Genomic DNA, 20810 nt, shown 5'->3' with positions numbered 1-20810 from the left:
TATGGAAGTACTGGTAGTGGCGACAATAGAATACCTGCTGGTGAAGTGTGAAGTTCGCTAGAAGAGACTTCATGCGCTTTCCAACGTGTGGGTGATGGCGATATGTGACAATGGTGCGGTCCATGGTGCTAAAATAGGCCTATTCACATGGAAGGCCAAAAGGTTCAAATCGTCTTACCCGGAACACAATTCTTAACACTTGCAATTATCATTTTTCACTTGGTCAAGAATAGACAGGTTGGCTGACAATGTCGCGAAAAAATTGCACGCGCATCGATGGGGCTGGAATCCGTGCTTTATGATTCTGAACTGTCAGATAGCTAGCAACAATGACAAGAAACTGTCAAGTGGGGAATCATAGTTGGCTGGTTTCAGCTGGGTTTTATCTTGTTATTGATACCATGTCTTGTTTTGAGGTGTTTTGATCGATTTCATGTCAATGATAATATGGCTAAAATTCGCTAGCTAGCTAACCAATAACTGTAACAATGTATTTGAAAGACAATCAAATAAAATGTTATTTGTCACATGCTTGGTAAACAACCGGTGTATACTAACAGTGAAATGCTCACTTACAGGCCCTTCCCAACAACGCAGAGAGGAAAAAAAGAGAAATAACAGAAAAGTAATATGAGTCCGAGTTGATGTGCAGGGGTATGAGGTAAATGAGGTATATATACTGTATGTACATATAGGTAGGGATAAAGTAACTAGGCAACAGGATAGATAATAAACAGTAACAACAGCATATGTAGTGAGTAAAAAGAGTTAGGGCAAAAATGTTAAACGCAAATAGTTAAATAGTTAACCAATAGCTACCCGGAACAACTATTTAGCATTCTTATGGCTTGGGGGTAGAAGCTGTTCAGGGTCCTGTTGGTTCCAGACTTGGTGCATCAGTACCGCTTGTCATGTGGTATCAGAGAGAACAGTCTATGACTTGGGTGGCTGGAGTCCTTGACCATTTTTAGGGCCTTCTTCTGACACCGCCTGGTATAGAGGTCCTGGATGGCAGGGTGCTCGGCCCCAGTGATGTACTGTGCGATACGCACTACCATCTGTAGTGCCTTGTGGTGATGCAGCCAGTCGAGATGCTCTCAATGGTGCAGCTGTGGAACCTTTTGAGGATCTGAGGGCCCATGCCAAATCTTTTCAGCTTCCTGAGGGGCAAGAGGCATTGTCGTGCCTTCTTCAAGACTGTGTTGGTGTGTGTGGATGACTGTTGGTGTTAATTCCTTAGTGATGTGGACACAGAGAAACTTGAAGCTCTCGACCCGCTCCACTACAGCCTTGTCAAAATGGATGGGGGTGTGCTTGGCCCTTTGTTTCCTGTAGTCCATGATCAGCTCCTTTGTCTTGCTGACGATGAGGGAGAGGTTGTTGTCCTGGCACCACACTGCCAGGTCACTGACCTCCTCCCTATAGGTTGTTTCATCGTCGTTGGTGATCAGGCCTACCCCCGTCATGTCATCAGCAAAGTTGATGATGTTGTTGGAGTCGTGCGTGGCCACAGTCGTGGGTGAATAGGAAGTACAGGAGGGGACTACATAAGCACGCACCCTGAGGAGCCCCCGTGTTGAGGGTCAGTGTGGCGGATGTGTTGTTGCTACCCTTACCACCTGTGGGCGGCCCGTCAGGAAGTCCAGGATCCAGTTGCAGAGGGAGGTGTTCAGTCCCAGGGACCTGAGCTTGGAGGGTACTACGGTGCTGAATGCTGAGCCGTAGTCAATGAACAGCATTCTCACATAGGTGTTCCTCTTGTCAGGGTGTGAGAGGGCAGTGTGGAGTGCAATAGAGATAGCGTAATTTGTGAATCTATTGGGGCAGTATGAGAATTGGAGTGGGTCCAAGGTGTCTGGCATGATGGTGTTCATGTGAGCCATGACCAGCCTTTCATAGTATTTCATGGCTACAGATGTGAGTGCTACCTTGACAACAACTGCTCATTGTGTCCACGATGTGGATGTGATGTGTATTAGTAATAAATTGTGAACTAGCTATGCATGCAAGTCGCCAATATTCTTTAACTCAAACTGAAAGACAACATTTTCCACATTATTTCCTTGCCTGCATTACATTTCTCTTATAGAAACATAGTGCTGAGGCAATATTGTCACGTCCTGACCAGTTTAAGGGTTAATTGTTATTGTAGTTTGGTCAGGACGTGGCAGAGGGTATTTGTTTTATGTGGTTCGGGGTGGTGGTTGTTGTAGAAGGGCATTTGATTGATGTATTCCGGGGTTTTTGGGCACTGTGTTATATTCATGTATTTCTATGTTTAGTCTAGTGTATCTATTTCTATGTTTAGTTAATTGGGGCTGGGACTCTCAATTGAAGGCAGGTGTTGTCTCTTTGCCTTTGATTGAGAGTCCTATATATTAGGGTGTGTTTGGGTTTGTATTTTGTGGGAGATTGTTTCTTGTTTAGCTTGAGTAAGCCTTACAAGACTGTTGTGTTGATCGTGAGTTCGTTGTTTTTTATTTTGGTGTTCATATTTGGAGTAAATAAAACGTCAAGATGAGCATCCACAATCCTGCTGCATTTTGGTCCTCCTTTCCCAACGACAACCGTGACAAATATCTCTAGATAAAGAATTTATAATAAAAACATCACCACCAATTTCTATTATATATAAAAGATGACTTTATGAAGCCCTGACAATAATAACTAGTAAAGATGTATTTCACTTTAAACTGCCCAAAACAAACAGAACAACTATATAACATTTCAATTTTTTTTACAACAAAGTGCCCTAGCTTCCTTAGTTAAAACAAAAAAAATACATACTAATATTTTAGACAGGGCCAGCAAAGTAAAAAACCTCACATTTCTATATTACAACAGCACTGCTCTACCCTAAAACATAGGGAAAACAATGGTTAGTTAGCACAACAGCCAAAGTGACAAGGTCGGTCCTCAGAGTAAGAAAGACATAACTAATAATGTATAAAATGGCAGTTCTGATTCCGAATTCCACTTCAGTAAACAGAACTAAGGATCAATGATCCAGTCTCATCACTGTGGAATAGAAAAACACAGGATCTATATAGCCCGTGTCTGGTCTGACCGTGCAAATTTTCCGTACCGCTTTAGTGTACGTAAGAATTAGGGACACTATCCTATCTGAAGTTCAGTCAGGAGAGGGGGAAGGGAGAAAGAGAAGGGGATGAGTTTCAAAGTTCAATGAAGAATAATGTAGTCCAGCAGAACCACTGCCTTCCTTCCTCCCTCCATCTTTACGTGGTTCCTTCCTGGAGAGAGAGCTGGGTTAGTCTCCTCTCTCTGGTCTCCGATATGAATATGATTCTACACCACATGTAACGCTGTGTTCTGTTCACCACTTCCTCTACTTCCTCTGCTACTCAGCACTTCCTCAGCTGCTAACCACTTCATCTACTTCCTCTTCTGCTCACCACTTCCTCTTCTGCCTCTGCTGCTCACCACTTCCTCTACTTCCTCTGCTGCTCACCACTTTCTCTACTTCCTCTGCTGCTCACCACTTCCTCTTCTTCCTCTGCTGCCTCACCACTTCCTCTACTTTCTCTGCTGCTCACCACTTCTGCTACTTCCTCTGCTGCTCAGCCTGTGCAGTCCTGCTGCTTTGTCTTTCAGTCTTTTATTGTTTTATCTGCACTCTGATGATGATATGACAGGAAGATGAGCTAGCTCCAACTCAGGGAGAGGCGTCTTCTCTTTTTCTGCATCAAAGAATAACAACATAGAACACAGATCATTTACCGTTAGACCTGCTTCCTTTAACCCTGAACCCCTCGTCCACTGGCCATCGCTCAACTTCAAACCCACAACTATGCAGGCTCACACACACACACACACACACACACACACACACACACACACACACACACACACACACACACACACACACACACACACACACACACACAGACACACACACACACACACACACACACACACACACACACACACACACACACACACACACACACACACACACACACACACACACACACACACACACACACATACACACACACTACTTAATCAAAATGTTCAATTCAACAACACATCTCACTTTTTCCCTTAAACTGTTACTCCTCATACTCAGTAAAATTCCTCCATCCCAGCTTCCACTCAGCATAACAGCAGTACAGGTGTCCAGACAGTAACATAGAACTAAGGGTTATACGACATGGCACAGTGCTTTCATTCAGTCTGATATCATATATGAAGCTCAGGTTCAAGTGGAATAAGAAATCTACAATAAATAAATACATATCAATAATAAATAGTCTACACAACAAGGTGATCATCATAACAGTTCTGAGAGTCTGAGTAAGTGTTATTCATCATCATAAGGCTCTCATAGAGTAGGTGTGTTACATAGGCCTGCTCAGTAGGCCTGTTCAGATACACTGAGTCTCCATGCTCTATATGGTCCAGAGAAACCTGTTGAAGGCTCAGGTGAGAGAGACTACTTGATGCTACTGTGCCCCTCCACCCTGAAATCCACCATCCACCTCCTCAAACCAAAACACTCCACACTTCCTTATGATGTCACTTCCTTTATGCAGGTAAGTCCTCTCTCCTCTTTCATCCTTTTTTCCACATCTTCGTGTTCTCTGTTATAAGTGTTCTTATAAGCACTTATAAGCACTGTCAGAGACAATTAGCTGTTGGTTAAATAACACCAGTAATACTGTATAGCTGGAACAATTATTACCGCTTTACTGTGCAATGAAATAGGAAGGAGGGAGGATTTGGGGGAGTTGGTTGGATATGAGTCCAGTGCTTAGGCATTTAGGGGGGTGAGCCCTTTGGCTCAGAGGACAGTTACAGGGGGGTGCATGATGATGTTTTTAAGGGGGGTCTCCTCTCAACTTCGCTGGCCCGGGGCAGTGCGTCCAGAGGCCCTGCCGTTGAGACTGTGCTGGCTGATGGAAGGAGAGGACTGGGTCTTCCGGAGGTAGCCCTCGCGCCCCCCTCGGCCCTCCCCGATCCCACTCATCACGCTAGCCTCTATCTTCTCCAGGTCGTCTGTCTCTGCCCTCATCTTGGCCTGGAGCAGGTTGATATACGTCTCGTACCGACTCTTCTGCAATGGAGAGAGAGGGGGAATGAAGATGATGTGACTATAAATGTGCGTATATCACACATATTGCTCATTTAACACATAGCTATTACACAATGCTCCCCTACAGAGAGAAAGAGGATGAATGTCAAATTAACTCATGATGGGGGAAAAACACAGAGAAAGGGAATATAGGACATTGATATTGTGATTCTGTCACAACTATAACACAACAACAGCACATCTATTTGAGATTTACCCAGACCTACGCACAGAGAAACAGTTACACAGAGAGAGAGAGAGAGAGAGAGAGAGAGAGAGAGAGAACGATGATATTAATTAACAATAATTTTGATCCGAATGTGCAAATTCTCCAAACTGATCCGCAAGGTAGATGGACTATTTAAAAATGGTTATTGGACCATAAACAGATTTAGCTCATTAATATACTATACGGTCCAAATAATGATGATCCACGCTTCTTTGAAAATACATAGAATAATTTATCAAGCTACAAGCAATAGAAGACTATTATTATGGTGGGAGATTATAATACATTTTAAATACCTCAATGGACCCTAAAGGAAATCACACTCCAAACAATCACCCTCATGTACTTAAGGAAATCATGAATGTCATGGATATATTGGAATTAGTGGATATATGGAGGCTTAAATATCCTGACCTAGTGAGATATACATGGCGGAGGCTCAATCAAGCTTGGCGTTTTGACTACTTTCTTATGTCATTCTCACTGGGACCAAAAGTTTAAAAAGTGTTGATAGGGGACAGAATGTGGTAGGACCATCAGATAATTGTCATATACATTACTCTTAAAGAATTTCCCTGTGGGAGAGGATATTGGAAATGTAATCAAAGCCTATTGGATGATAACTTGTTGTTAACTAGGACAGAATAATTTATAACTGACTTTTTCCGATATAACATAGGTACAGCAGATGCCCTTATTGTATGGGACACTTTTAAATGTGCCTTTAGAGGCCATGCAATTCAATACTCATCTTTAAAACAAAAGCAATTTAGGTCAAAAGAGTCCATATTAACAAAGGAAATTGAAGGACTAACAGTACAGTTAGATAGCAATAAAAACTGTGCCATGGAGGCTCAAAATAAGTTAGAGGGGAAAGAAATGGAGGAACTTAGTCATGGAAGATCCAGTGTAATATATTATAAAAAGAAATCCAACTGGATGGAATATGTGGAAAAAAAGCACCAAATTATTTTTTAATCTCCAACAGAAATGCTACCAAAAATGATTTCCTGGAACTTCTTACAAATGATGGAGTCACTCATGATTCACCAAACTATATTTTGAAATAGGAAGCAAAGTACTTTAAGCACGTGTTTTCGTTTTTGTCTCCTGCATCTCCACTAACCAAAATTAATTGTACAGAAAGACTCATGTGAAGGCCAAATTAAAGAGGAGGAACTTCTTGATGCAATTAAAGCCAGGAAAACATCAGGGCTGGATGGCATATAGGAACGTTATTAGCATGTTTTAACCACTCCTATAAAAATGGTAGATTATCAGATACTTAACAAAAAGGTCTCATTTCATTAATACTGAAACAGGACCCAAGTGGTACCTATAAAGATCCAGTCTATTTAATTGGAGGCCCCTTACACTTCAAGGTTGTGATGCAAAAATTCTGGCAAAATGCTTAGCGCATAGAATTAAAAAGGCATTGTCGGATATAATTCATCCTAATCAGACAGGTTTTTTACATGGACGATACATTGGAGATAATATAAGACAAGTACTGAAAACAATAGAATTACTATGAAACATCTGGGAAACCAGGCCTGGTATTCATAGCTGACTTTGAAAAGGCTTTTGATAAAGTATGACTCATTTGATTCATTTAAATTTGTAAGTCGCTCTGGATAAGAGCGTCTGCTAAATGACTTAAATGTAAATGTAAATGTAAATTTATAAATTCCTGGAATATTTCAATTTGGGAGAATCTCTTATAACATGGGTTAAGGTTATGTATAGTAACCCTAGGTGTAAAATAGTAAATAATGGCGACATCTCTGAAAGTATTAAACTGCCAAGAGGAGTAAAACAAGCTTGCCCGCTACCGGCATATCTATTCATTATGGCCATAGAAATATTAGCTATTAAAATCAGATCTAACAATAATATCAAGTAATAGAAATCCAGGGTTTAAAAACAGGGCTTTAAATCCACAACTAGATTCCCTCCACAGCCTCATTGAGGATCTAGATACTTTTTCTAACCTCTCTGGATTAAAATCTAATTATGATAAGTGTACTATATATTGTATCACAACATTTAAACTTTTACATTACCGTGTAGTTTACCAATAAAATGGTCTGACGGGGATGTGGACATACTCAGTATTCATATCCCGAAAGAAAGGAATTATCTCTCTACAATACATTATAATAGAAAGTTAGCAATAGATAAGATCTTGCTACCATGGAAAGGAAAATACCTGTATATTTGTAGAAAAATCAACCTGATTAACTCTTTCGTCCCAGTATACTTATTTGCTTATGGTCTTGTCTACACCTAGCGACCTGCTTTTTAAATTATATGAGCAAAAAATATTCCATTTAATTTCGAACGGCAAGCCAGACAAAATTAAAAGGGCTTATTTATATGATGAATATGAATTCGGAGGGCAGAAATTATTAAATCATAAAGCATTAGACCTCTCACTAAAGGCTTCAGTCATATAAAAGTTATTCTTAAATCCAAACTGGTTCTCTATCAGATTAGTAAGAATGGCCCTTTTCTCTTTATTTAGATTAGAACATCTCACTTTCGGTTATTTGAAAATGAAATCATCTCTAAAATATTGCTATTTTTACAAGCCATAGAAAGTTAGTTGCAATTTCAGTTTAATCCACCAGAAAAGACATAACAAATAATACAACAAATATTGTGGTTAAACTCAAATATACTAATTGATCAAAAAAAACATTATTTGGGGAAAAAATGCTTAAAAAGGGTATCATCTTTGTAAATTATATCATAAATAGGACTGGTGGAGTTAGGTCACACATGCAGCTAACAAAAATATATGGAAACGTCTGCTCTACCCAAAATTACAACCAAACTAACTGCAACATTACTGAAAAAATGGAAGAGGCAAGTGGAAGGGGGAGAAAAGTAAGGAACATGTCTGTCGGCCCTGCATTAAAGACCAAAATTGGTTAAAAAAATAGTGATGAAAAAGTATACCAGTTTCATTTAAGGTCCAAAAAATTGACAGCTATGCCATATAGACTGCAAAATATTTGGGAAGAGATTTTCGATGTACCGATTTCATGGCACATGGTTTATGAGCTCATACACAAAACGACGGCGGATTGAAAACTTAAAATGTTTCTATTTAAATGATTATACAAAATTCTTGCAACCAATAGAATGTTATATGTATGGAGGATACAACCATCCCAGCTCTGTAGATTTTGCTGAGATTGCCTCTGATTGAAGGTCCTATAATTAGGGGTGTGTTTGTATTGTGGATTGTGGGTAGTTGTATTCTGTTTTGTGCTTGTCACCTGACAGAACTGTTAGTGTCGTTTCTGGTAATTGTATACGCGTTTCATTTTGTTTCACCTTCTTCAATATTAAAAAAAGAAGATGAGTATACACTTCCCTGTTGCGTCTTGGTCCTCCACACACGACAATCGTTACACCTGGATCTAACTCTGCAAATAGCACTGCTGGGTGATTTGAAAAGTCAAAGTGAATCGATCTATAATACAGTAATACTTTTAGCAAAAATGTTTATCTATAACTTACAATCTGTAGAAACTATGAGAATAGAAAGGTCGGGGAACTTTTGTGAAACATCACAGCAAATTTGAAAAATATATGGCAAATAGAAATCAGAACTGGATGGCCTTCAGAGATACAGTAAATGGGAAGGGTTGAGGTTAGCTGAAGGATGGGACTATATTATGTAGAAGCCTAAGTGTTGTTATCCATTAGTTTACTCCAATTAGGGGAGGGGTGGTAGGTTTAGGGGAAAATAATGAAGGAAAATATATGAAAAAATATAAATATACACAGTACCAGTCAAATGTTTAGACATACCTACTCATTCAAGGGTTTTTCTTTATTTTTACTATTTTCTACATTGTAGAATAATAGTGAAGACATCAAAACTATGAAATAACACATATGGAATCATGTACTGAAATAACACAATTATTTTTAAACAAATTCAAATATATTTTATATTTTGGATTCTTCTAAGTAGACACCCTTTGCCTTGATGACAGCTTTGCACTCTTGGCATTCTCTCAAACAGCTTCACCTGGAATGCTTTTCCAACAGTCTTGAAGGAGTTCCCACATATGCTGAACACTTGTTGGCTGCTTTTCCTTCACTCTGCGGTCCAACTCATCCCATACCATCTCAATTGGGTTGAGGTCAGGTGATTGTGGAGGCCAGGTCATCTGATGCAGCACTCCATCACTCTCCTTCTTGGTCAAATAGCCCTCACACAGCCTGTAGGTGTGTTGGGTCATTGTCCTGTTGAAACAAATGATAGTCCCACGAAGCACAAACCAGATTTTATTTTATTTTTTATTTAACTAGGCAAGTCAGTTAAGAACAAATTCTTATTTTCAATGACAGCCTAGGAACAGTGGGTTAACTGCCTTATTCATGGGCAGAGCGACAGTTTTTGTTTTACCTTGTCAGCTCGGGGATTGTGATCTTGCAACCTTTCGGTTACAAGTCCAACGCTCTAACCACTAGGTTACCTGCCGCCCCCAGATGGGATGGCGTATTGCTACAAAATGCTGTGGTAGCCATGCTGGTTAAGAGGGCCTTGAGTTCTAAACAAATCACAGACAGTGTCACCAGCAAAGCACCCACACACCATCACATCTCCTCCTCCATGCTTCACGGTGGGAACCACACATGTGGAGATCATCCGTTCACCAACTCTGAGTCTCACAAAGACATGGCGGTTGGAACCAAAAATCTCAAATTTGGACGCATCAGACCAAAGGACATATTTCCAACGGTCTAAAGTCCATTGCTCTTGTTTCTTGGCCCAAGCAAGTCTCTTCTTATTGGTGTCCTTTAGTAGTGGTTTCTTTGCAGCAATTCGACCATGAAGGCCTGATTCACGCAGTCTCCTCTGAACAGTTGATGTTGAGATGTGTCTGTTACTTGAACTCTGTGAAGCATTCATTTGGGCTGCAATTTCTGAGACTGGTAACTCTGATGAACTTAACCTCTGCAGCAGGGGTAACTCTGGGTCTTCCTTTCCTGTGTCGGTCCTTATGAGAGTCAGTTTCATCATAGCGCTTGATGGTTTTTGCGACTGCACTTGAAGAAACTTTCAAAGTTCTTGAAATATTCCATATTGACTGACCTTCATGTCTTAAAGTAATGATGGACTGTTATTTGAGCTGTTCTTTCCATAATATGGACTTGATCTTTTACCAAATAGAGCTATCTTCTGTTTACCAACCCAACCTTGTCACAACACAACTGATTGGCTCAAACAAATTAAGAAGGAAATAAATTCCACAAATTAACAAGGCACACCTGTTAATTGAAATGCATTCCAGGTGACAACCTCATGAAGCTGGTTGAGATAATGCCTAGAGTGTGCAAAGCTGTCAACAAGGCAAAGGGTGGTTACTTTGAACAATCTAAAATCTAAAATATATTTTGATTTGTTTAACACTTTTTTGGTTCTGTCAAAGGTGTCGTAAGGGACAGACCAAGGCACAGCGGGTAAAGTGCTCATCTTCTTACTTTATTTCGAGAGAACACTCAAACAAAATAAACAAACGACCAAACAGTCCCGTAAGGCACAGGGCTATACAGAAAACAACCACCCATCAACCCAAAGGAAAAAAGGGCTGCCTAAGTATGGCTTCCAATCAGAGACAACGAAAGACACCTGCCTCTGATTGGAAACCATACTCGGCCACACATAAAAACAAACCTAGAAAATGAAAACTAGAACAAATCCCCTCTAAACAAACCAACCCCAAAACACACAAAAACAACACCCCCTGCCACGCCCTGACCATACTACAATGACAAATGACCCCTTTACTGGTCAGGACGTGACAGGTTACTACATGAGTCCATATGTGTTATTTCATAGTTTTGATGTCTTCACTATTCCTATACAATGTAGAAAATAGTAAAAGTAAAGAAAAACCTGGATTGAGTAGGTGTGTCCAAACGTTTGACTGGTGCTGTATATATATATATATATGGGGATTGGAAATGATGCGGACAATTACATTTGTATTTGTATTTATCTTACTTAACCTTTATTTAACTAGGTAAGTCAGTTAAGAACACATTCTTATTTACAATGACGGCCTAACCCGGCCAAACCCTAATTCGGACGACGCTGGGCCAATTGTGCGCTGCCCTATGGGACTCCCAATCACAGCCGGTTGTGATACAGCCTGGAATTAAACCAGGGTCTGTAGTGACGCCTTTGGCACTGAGATGCAGTGCCTTAGACCACTGTTCCACTCGGGAGCCCCATTGATAGAAGCCACAATCTATTTGCAATATTAAAGCTGATCTACCCCCCTAAAAGAGAGAGAAAGAAAGAAAGAGATGCAATATTTCTCCTTTAAGACAAACTACACACATTGTGCAAAATGATGTAGGCCAATATCTATCTATCTATCTATCTATCTATCTATCTATCTATCTATCTATCTATCTATCTATCTATCTATCTATCTATCTATCTATCTATCTATCTATCTATCTATCTATCTATCTATCTATCTATCTATCTATCTATCTATCTATCTATCTATCTATCTATCTATCTATCTATCTATCTATCTATCTATCTATCTATCTATCTATCTATCTATCTATCTTCCTGGCTGCCTGCCTGCCTGCCTGCCTGCCTACCTGCCTGCCTACCTGTCTGCTGTGTCTCTTACCTCATATATGAGGTAGTGCTCTTTGATTCGGTACTCCTCCCACTCTCTGCTCTTGGGAGAAGGCGAGGGCGGACTCTTCCTGTGTTCCTCCACCTCCATACTCATCTGCTTCAGCTTCCCCTCATGAAACTGCAGCTGCTCCTCCTGCACCAATCACAGCAACCCATTAACCAGCAGTAACAGCCAATCAAATACCACAATCAATCTAGGGTGCACTATCAAACTACGCTATATTTGTGGCTGTGTGTGTACCAAATGTGTGTGAGAGAGTGTGTGCTTGCATTGTCAATGTATGTGATTGATTGAACACACACACATAAGTTAATGTGTATGTGTGTGTGTGTTTGCGTGTGTACCTGGTTTAGCCGGGTAGAAGAGGAGGGCAGTAGAGGTCTACAGAACGTCTTCATGGAGCCGATGGCAGCAGGAAAGGCCGGGGCGGAGAACAGAGCTGCTACCAGGTTAATACGAAATATCCATGACATCATCTCCTCCTCACTCCTACAGAGAGAGAGAGAGGGAGAGGGAGAGGGAGAGGGAGAGGGAGAGAGGAAGGAATCGAGAGAAGGAGAGAGCGGGAGAGAGAGGGAGAGCGAGCGAGAGAGAGGGAGAGCGAGCGAGCGAGAGAGAGAGAGAGACAGGGGGGAAAGATAGACATGTCTGTGTGAGCTCAGTTGGTAGAGCAGGACACTTTTAGTGCCAGGATAGTGGGTTCGATTCCTGGGACCACCCATATGTAAAATGTGTGCATGCATGACTGTAATTCATTTTAGGAAAAAAGTATCAGCTAAATAGCATACATTATTATTATTGTAATATGAGAGAGAGTATGCCACAATTTGTGACAAAATAATATTTGGCTAATAATGTTAATAATATTCGGCTAATAATAACGCCACATTTCTGTACATCATGAAAGTCAGTTATCATTGTGTGACAAAATAACAATGTGCATTAGCGGACACAAAGCTGGTTCACATGATCAGGCCTCCCCTACAGGCCAGAGTAGCAGAGGACCTATGGTGCCTGCAGCAGGAACACTCTCCAGTCAGAGAGAGAGAACAGGCCTCCCCTACAGGCCAGAGTAGCAGAGGACCTACAGCAGGAACACTCTCCAGTCAGAGAGAGAGAACAGGTCTCCCCTACAGGCCAGAGTAGCAGAGGACCTACGGTGCCTGCAGCAGGAACACTCTCCAGTCAGAGAGAGAGAACAGGTCTCCCCTACAGGCCAGAGTAGCAGAGGACCTACAACAGGAACACTCTCCAGTCAGAGAGAGAGAACAGGTCTCCCCTACAGGCCAGAGTAGCAGAGGACCTACGGTGCCTGCAGCAGGAACACTCTCCAGTCAGAGGTCTTTAGTTTGAGGACGTTGGGTCTCTTGCTGTAGTCTGTAGCGCGGGTGGCTAACGCATGGTGGATACGCACAGCGTTCTTCAGGTCCCCCTCACACAGCTCTGCATCAGCCTTATACTCATCCTGTCAACAGGGGGAGACACAAATATAACATCGTCAGAGAGCTCCTACTACTGTGTGTGTGTGTGTGTGTGTGGGGGGGGGGGACAGAGAGAGTCACACACACATGCAGCTGAGCTACCACTGCTGCATCCCCTTGTCACCACTACTGCAGTGGTAGAAGTCTGTTTCTATGGTAACGGAGAGGTATCTGGTACCTTCTGGAGATAAAGGATCATCCCCTTTAGAACCGCATAGAACTTCTTCCAGCCTCGCCGTCCTCGTGGGGCTAGAGAGAGAGAGAGAGAGAAGAGAGAGAGAGAGAGAGAGAGAGAGAGAGAGAGAGAGAGAGAGAGAAGAGAGAGAGAGAGACACCCGTTATTTCTGACATTGTTTAAATCCCAATAACTGAAGACTCACGCTTTAAGAAATCTCATGTGTGTGATTATGTGTGTGTGGTTGTGTGTGTTTGTGTGTGTCCTCACTGCGTTTGCCGTCCATGTCTGCATGGCTTTTGCGGGTCAGGACACCATGTTTATAGGTGACAGCGTTGAGTAGGATGGGGATGGCGATGAAAGGGTTATTGCCATCCGTTACCCTGGCAACCCCCCTCTTCCCCCCTCCCTCGCACTGCTCCTCCACCAGCTCTGATAGACTCTTCCTGAACTCCTCTTCCTCACTGCAATACAGCAGAAATCAGATATAACATAGGACACACACACGCACGTGCACACACACACACACACACACACACACACACACACACACACACACACACACACACACACACACACACACACACACACACCTGAGAATGGATACTCACATTGCCCATTCAAGCTTCTCGTTCTTTATTGAATTATACAGCACCTAAACAGGAAGAGGAAGTGAAGAAATCAAAATGGTGGGAGAGAAAACTCACATTACACCTCATTGTACTGAATGAACTTCAGATTAATTTCAACTTTGGAATCTGACCAAATATTACATTAGCAATATTGTCCTAGCATTGATTAACACACCTTTAATAGGTCTTTAGGGAAGTCTTTGCCGTCATTTAGGCTATCCAGATTACTGATGAACTGCTGGCAAGACATCTTCTTCCCAATGTTCTGGACAAGAGAAACAAAACCACACAGAGAATTAAAGCTAAATACTGTATCTGTTGAGAAACCTTTGAAATATTGACCACTAGGTGTCAGTGCTGTGCAGTTAGGGCACTAGCTATTCTCATCATCATGCACTATGTGTTGATTGGTTACATTACAGCCACAGATATACTGTATACTGTGCATGGAGAGACACAGAAGAGGTTAGTGCTAAAAACCACTTACCACCTACGGAGCAGGACAACCAGAGGTTACACAGAGGTCACACAGAGGACAGACAGAATGCAGGAGGATAGAGGGAATGAGAGGAGAGGAGAGGAGAAGAAAGGAAGGAGAGAGGGAGAGATTGTGAGAGCGCATGTTAAAGTAACACTGGCTAAGAGTTAGTAAACTGTGGTATTTGGTAGTAGGAGACAGAATTAGGAGGCAGAAGGAGACAGATACAGGAGGCAGGAGACAGAAAGAGGAGGCAGGAGACAGAAAGAGGAGGCAGGAGACAGAAATAGGCAAAAAAAGTAGGACAGAAGAGAGAGAGAGAGAGAGAGAGAGAGAGGAGAGAGAGAGAGAGACAGACAGAAGAGAGAGAGAGAGAGAGAGAGAGAGAGACAAGAGAGAGAGAGAGAGAGAGAGAGAGAGAGAGAGAGAGAGAGAGAGGAGCTATGTTGATGCAGCACATCAACATAGGTTTGATAACAGAGCTGTACATACGTGTCCATGTAGATCAGTGTTGAGCAGCATTAGGGCGCAGGTTAACGTATGGGCTCCGTCTGTTGGAAGAAGAGAACATGTTTTTGAATGTTATCTAAATGTCATGAGTGACTATCTTATATTTTGAAGTCTCAACAATACCTGGCATAATACTTTATAATATGCCATTCAAAATGTGAATGTAAGAAATGTCATGTTTTTTTTAATGTTTTTTTGGGAGAATCTGGTTGGGGGCAGCTCCACCTCACGGGCAAAACCTTTTAGTGGCCTACCTCTTGATGACGAAGAGAAAAATGAGCAGCTCTATTGTTAATGTCCTGCAATTCTACACATTTTGCCATGGGGCATAGAGAAATCATTGCAGTTTTAAAGCACAATTTTGACAATTCTACACATTTTCCCATGGGATGGTGAGAAACTTTTTCAAATGTATAGCTAATTTCCAGCAATTCTACACATTTTCCCATGGGGCAGAGAGAACATTTTGTAGTTGTAAACTCATTTAATGCGATTCTGCTCACTTTGCCATGGGGCGGAACTAAAACTTTGCAGTTCTAAAGCGAATTTCCTGCCATTCTACACATTTTGCCATGGGATGGAGAGAATCTTTTTCAGTTTCATAGCTAATTTCCAGCAATTCCACACATTTTGCCATGACTTACAATGCCTTCAAAAAGTATTCACACCCCTTAACTTTTTCCACATTTTGTTGTGTTACAGCCTGAATTTCAAATATATTAAATTGAGATTTTTTTGTCAAAGTGGAATTATGTTTTCGGGGAAAAAAATGCTAATTAATTAAAAATTAAAAGTTGAAATGTCTTGAGTGAATAAGTATTCAACCCCTTTGTTATGGCAAGCCTAAACAAGTTCAGGAGTAAAACTTTTCTTAAAAAGTCACATAATAAATTGCATGGACTCACTCTGTGCGCAATAATTGTGTTTAACATGATTTTTTAATGACTATTTTTGAATGACTCTGTACCTCACACATACAATTATTTGTAAGGTCCCTCAGTCGAGCAGTGAATTTCAAACACAGATTCAACCACAAAGACAAGGGGGTTTCCAATGCCTCACACCTATTGGTAGATGGGTAAATACAATTTTTAAAAAGCAGACACTGAATATCGATTTGAGTATGGTGAAGTTATTAATTACACTTTAGATGATGTATCAATAAACAAATAACATTCAGTCACAAATAAGATTCAGGCGTCCTTCCTAACTAAGTTGCCAGAGAAGAAGGAAACAGGGTATTTCAGGGATTTCACCATGAGGCCAATGGTGACTTTAAAATAGTTAGAGGTTAATAGCAGTGATAGGGGAAAACTGAGGATGGATCAACAACATTGTAGTTACTCCACAATACTAACCTAATTGACAGAGTGACAAGAAGGAAGCCTGTACAGAATAAAAATATTCAAAAAAATGCATCCTGTTTGCAACAAGGCACTAAAGTAAAACTACAAAGAATGTGGCAAAGAAATCTACTTTTTGTCCTGAATACAAAGCGTTATGTTTGGGGGCAAATCTAACACAACACATCACTGAGTACCACTCTTCATATTTTCAAGCATGGTGGTGGCTACATCATGTTATGGGTATGCTTGTCATCAGCAATGACTAGGGTTTTTGTTATGATAAAAAGAAACAGAATAGAGGGAAGCACAGGCAAAATCCTAGAGGAAAACCTGGTTCAGTCTGCGTTCTAACAGGAAAATGCACCTTTCAGCAGGACAATAACCAAAAATACAAGGCCAAATATACACTGGAGTTGCTTACCAAGACGACATTGAATGTCCTAGTTACAATTTTTACATAAATTGGCTTGGAAATCTGAGAAAGAATTGTAAATGGCTGTCTAGCAATGATCAACATCCAACTTGGCAGAGCTTGAAGAATTAAAAAAATTATCATTTGCAAATAATGTACAATCAAGGTGTGCAAATCTCTTAGAGACTTACCCAGAAAGACTCACAGCTGTAATCACTGCCAAAGGTGATGCCAACATGTATTGACTCAGGGGGTTGAATACTTATCTAATCAAGATATATTAGCGTTTTATTTTTTATCTTTTTTTGTTACAAATTTTAGAATTTGTCTTCCACTTTGAAATTACAGATTATTTTGTATAGATCCATTTTAATCCCACTTTGTAACACAACAAAATGTGGAAAAAGTAAAGGGGTGTGAATACCTCTGAAGGCACTGTATGCCATGTTAATATGCTATCTGAGTGAGCGTGACCAACAAAGTTAATTGGGACCCCCTGGAAGTCAGGGCCCCGTGCCTTGCATACCCTGTCAGTAATTCGGCAATGATTACTACAAGGTTTAGATAGCTGGCTAGACTAACTTACCTAGTAATCTATAAAACTGACATAGGATAATTGAGTGACTGTCAGTGACTGAGATAACGAGAAAAAAACTGCTTATGCACTACCAAATGTTTAAATTGCACCTTGTGTGTTTTACTATTCTGACTTCCTAAAAAAAGGAAAGGGGATCGGGGCCCCCTAGCGGCCATGAGTCCATAAGCGTACTCTTATGTCGCTTAGTGGCAAGACCCGGCACTGGTTTTTCATTCAAGGTAACAAAGCTGTTATTCTTCTTGTGAATGAAAATGTTATGTTTGTGCTTTTCTAACAACCAGTTTCTGTGTTCATGCAAGTGATTGATTGAACGAATCCTCACTATCAGTATCTGCAATTTGGCAGTATGCCCAGACCTTGTTTTGAGAACAAAAGATATCTCAGTCTCAAGGTCTCAGTTTAGAAACAAGTCTCGTGAGGTATTGGCATGAACCAGTATTGGTCGGTCACATGAATGAAGCAAACGTTAATGATGAATTCATTATGAATGATGAATAAGCTATATCATGCAAATATAACTTGTCTGCAGTATATAAGAGAACTAACTAACAGGACTGCCCCGGGAGAGCTCCTGATCGACATGTGTACTTGGTGCATTGAGTTGGTTGGAACCTCTCCAGTGCGCTGATAATAAAGAATGATTCATAAAAGATTGACTTTGAATGTCCCTGTTTAGAATGTCCAAGACAGTCTTCATCCTCATCATAGTCTTCCCAAGCCTCCCCAACACCCTAATTATAATCATCATCACCATCATCTTCTTCATCATTATCATTCCGTTCGGATATGTCCTTTCCTTCGGGGGCGAGGGCTGTGGGGTTGCAGACACAGAACCTCTTAGAGAAGTGGACCAGGATCCTTTCTCTCTCCTGGGTCTCCCCCATCAGAGGAAAGGCTTTCAGGAAGTTCCTGAGAATTAGGTCAAAGACCAACGAGTGAGAAGGCAGTATTGTTTTCAGGCTAGAATGCAGAGTGTATCTGTCCGTACAGTGATATAGGCCATAAGCTACAGTCTCCATTTCTAGGCTTCCTCACATTTATTTTTGAAATCGATAACGGCGTCGTATGAGTGAGGCTAAAGTAGATTAGTACAATACAATGCAGTGCACATTCATTCAGTGTAAACTCAGTGTAAGTGTGGTTCACCACTCCCAATACAAACATGTTAATTTACTCTGGATATCGGCATGCTGTGGTTTAATACATGCACTCAAGACAGTCCCAAATCATGGCATACTGTATTCCAGGAGGAGACAGTTGACTTTATAGCAAAATAGAGACCCACTACAGCTCTATACTCAGAGAAATCAGTGTTAGGCTAATGTGTTGTGAGCAGTGCTATGAGAATAGTGCTGACTGGGCTTACCTCAGGGCCTTGTCCAATGACAGACCAGAGAAGTCAAAGAAGCTGAGGTACTCTGACGCCACCAGCTGGCTGAACTCATTACTGCATGATGGACAGACAGAGAAGGGATGGGGGGAGGAGAGCGAGAGAGGGGGAAAGAGAAGGGAGGTGACGGGGAGCAATAGAAAGAGAGAGAGAAAGAGAGAGAGAGAGAGAGAGAGAGCGAGAGAGAGAGCGAGAGAGAGACAAAAAGAAAGATCGATATGAAGTTCAAGATGATACAAAATACAATATAAACACTGTGAGACATGAATGTGTATCAGTGACTAACTGAATGACTGTGTGTGTGTGTGTAGTCTTGTGTGTGTTTGATCTTGTGTGTGTGGTCATGTGTGTGTTTGGTCTTGTGTGTGTTTGGTCTTGTGTGTGTGGTCATGTGTGTGTGTGTGTGTGTGTGTGTGTGTGTGTGTGTGTGTGTGTGTGTGTGTGTGTGTGTGTGTGGGTATAGTGTGTGTTTGGTGTTGTGTGTGTTTGGTCTTGTGTGTGTTCGGTCTTGTGTGTGTGTGATCTTGTGTGTGTGTGTGTGTGTGTGTGTGTGTGTGTGTGTGTGGTCTTGTGTGTGTGTAGGTGTGTGTATGTGTGTGTGTGTGTGTGTGTGTTTATGTGTGTGTGTGTGTGTGGTTTTGTGTGTGTGTGTGTGTGTGTGTGTATGTGTGTTTATGTGTGTGTGTGTGGTCTTGTGTGTGTGTGTGTGTGTGTGTGTGTGTGTGTGTGTGTGTGTGTGTGTGTGTGTGTGTGTGTGTGTGTGGTCTTGTGTGTGGTCTTGTGTGTGGTGTGTGTGTGTGTGTGTGTGTGTGTGTGTGTGTGTGTGTGTGTGTGTGTGTGTGTGTGTGTGTGTGTGTGTGTGTGTGGTATAGTGTGTGTTTGGTGTTGTGTGTGTTTGGTCTTGTGTGTGTTCGGTCTTGTGTGTGTGTGATCTTGTGTGTGTGTGTGTGTGTGTGTGTGTGTGTGTGTGTGTGTGTGTGTGTGTGTGTGTGTGTGTGTGTGTGTGGTCTTGTGTGTGTGTGTGTAGGTGTGTGTATGTGTGTGTGTGTGTGTGTGTGTGTTTATGTGTGTGTGTGTGTGTGGTTTTGTGTGTGTGTGTGTGTGTGTGTGTATGTGTGTTTATGTGTGTGTGTGTGGTCTTGTGTGTGTGTGTGTGTGTGTGTGTGTGTGTGTGTGTGTGTGTGTGTGTGTGTGTGTGTGTGTGTGTGTGTGTGTGTGTGGTCTTGTGTGTGGTCTTGTGTGTGTGTGTGTGTGTGTGTGTGTGTGTGTGTGTGTGTGTGTGTGTGTGTGTGTGTGTGTGTGTGTGTGTGTGGTCTTGTGTGTGTGTGTGTGTGTATGCCTGAAACCCCACTTCTTTCCCAGGTGGCGTGCCACATCGCAGCGTTTGAAGCCCTCCAGGTAAAACAGGCGCTTGGCAAGGCGTTTGGCGGCGTTACATTCGGCACGGCAACCGTTGGCCAGGGTGTCCGTGCTGCCTCTCTCCAGCTGCTCCAGACCGCTCAGCTCCGAGTCCGAGAGCACGTCAGTGACGTTGGTATCACTGAGGAGGACACACACAGGGACATTCAGAGATTAGGACAGACACTCTCCACTTGATAACTGTGGACCTTGCAACATGTGAGGTTGGCATTGTTGAGAACACAACACACACACTGACTGACAGCCTTAGTGAGCTGACAGTATGGCACCTACCTGCCTTACAGAACAGTGCCCTAGCAGGACCACTGACGGGCAGTCACGAAGATGAAAATATAGAATGTTATGATGATATATGGGAGCTA

General features: G+C 41.7%; 1 protein-coding gene across 2 annotated transcripts in view; it reads right to left on the bottom strand.

The window, feature by feature from the left end:
- Window positions 1-2619: 2619 nt before the first annotated feature.
- LOC106612116 (PH and SEC7 domain-containing protein 2) overlaps window positions 2620-20810 on the bottom strand; it is a 59837-nt gene continuing 41646 nt past the window's right edge. For both annotated transcript variants that reach the window (XM_045724117.2, XM_082956039.1), the window contains 12 exons: window positions 20381-20569; window positions 19006-19086; window positions 18391-18548; window positions 15266-15324; window positions 14471-14560; window positions 14275-14318; window positions 13934-14127; window positions 13667-13737; window positions 13315-13472; window positions 12352-12496; window positions 11996-12139; window positions 2620-5074 (listed from right to left, as the gene is read on the bottom strand). In XM_045724117.2, coding sequence (XP_045580073.2) covers window positions 4856-5074; window positions 11996-12139; window positions 12352-12496; window positions 13315-13472; window positions 13667-13737; window positions 13934-14127; window positions 14275-14318; window positions 14471-14560; window positions 15266-15324; window positions 18391-18548; window positions 19006-19086; window positions 20381-20569 — 1552 coding nt within the window. In that variant the 3' untranslated portion in view covers window positions 2620-4855. The remainder of the gene's footprint in view (window positions 5075-11995; window positions 12140-12351; window positions 12497-13314; window positions 13473-13666; window positions 13738-13933; window positions 14128-14274; window positions 14319-14470; window positions 14561-15265; window positions 15325-18390; window positions 18549-19005; window positions 19087-20380; window positions 20570-20810) is intronic.

This window comes from Salmo salar, chromosome 09 (assembly GCF_965601325.2).
Source record: "Salmo salar chromosome 09, fSalSal1, whole genome shotgun sequence".
In the NCBI taxonomy this organism is placed as follows: domain Eukaryota; kingdom Metazoa; phylum Chordata; class Actinopteri; order Salmoniformes; family Salmonidae; genus Salmo; species Salmo salar.
This window is presented reverse-complemented; position numbering and strand designations above follow the sequence as displayed.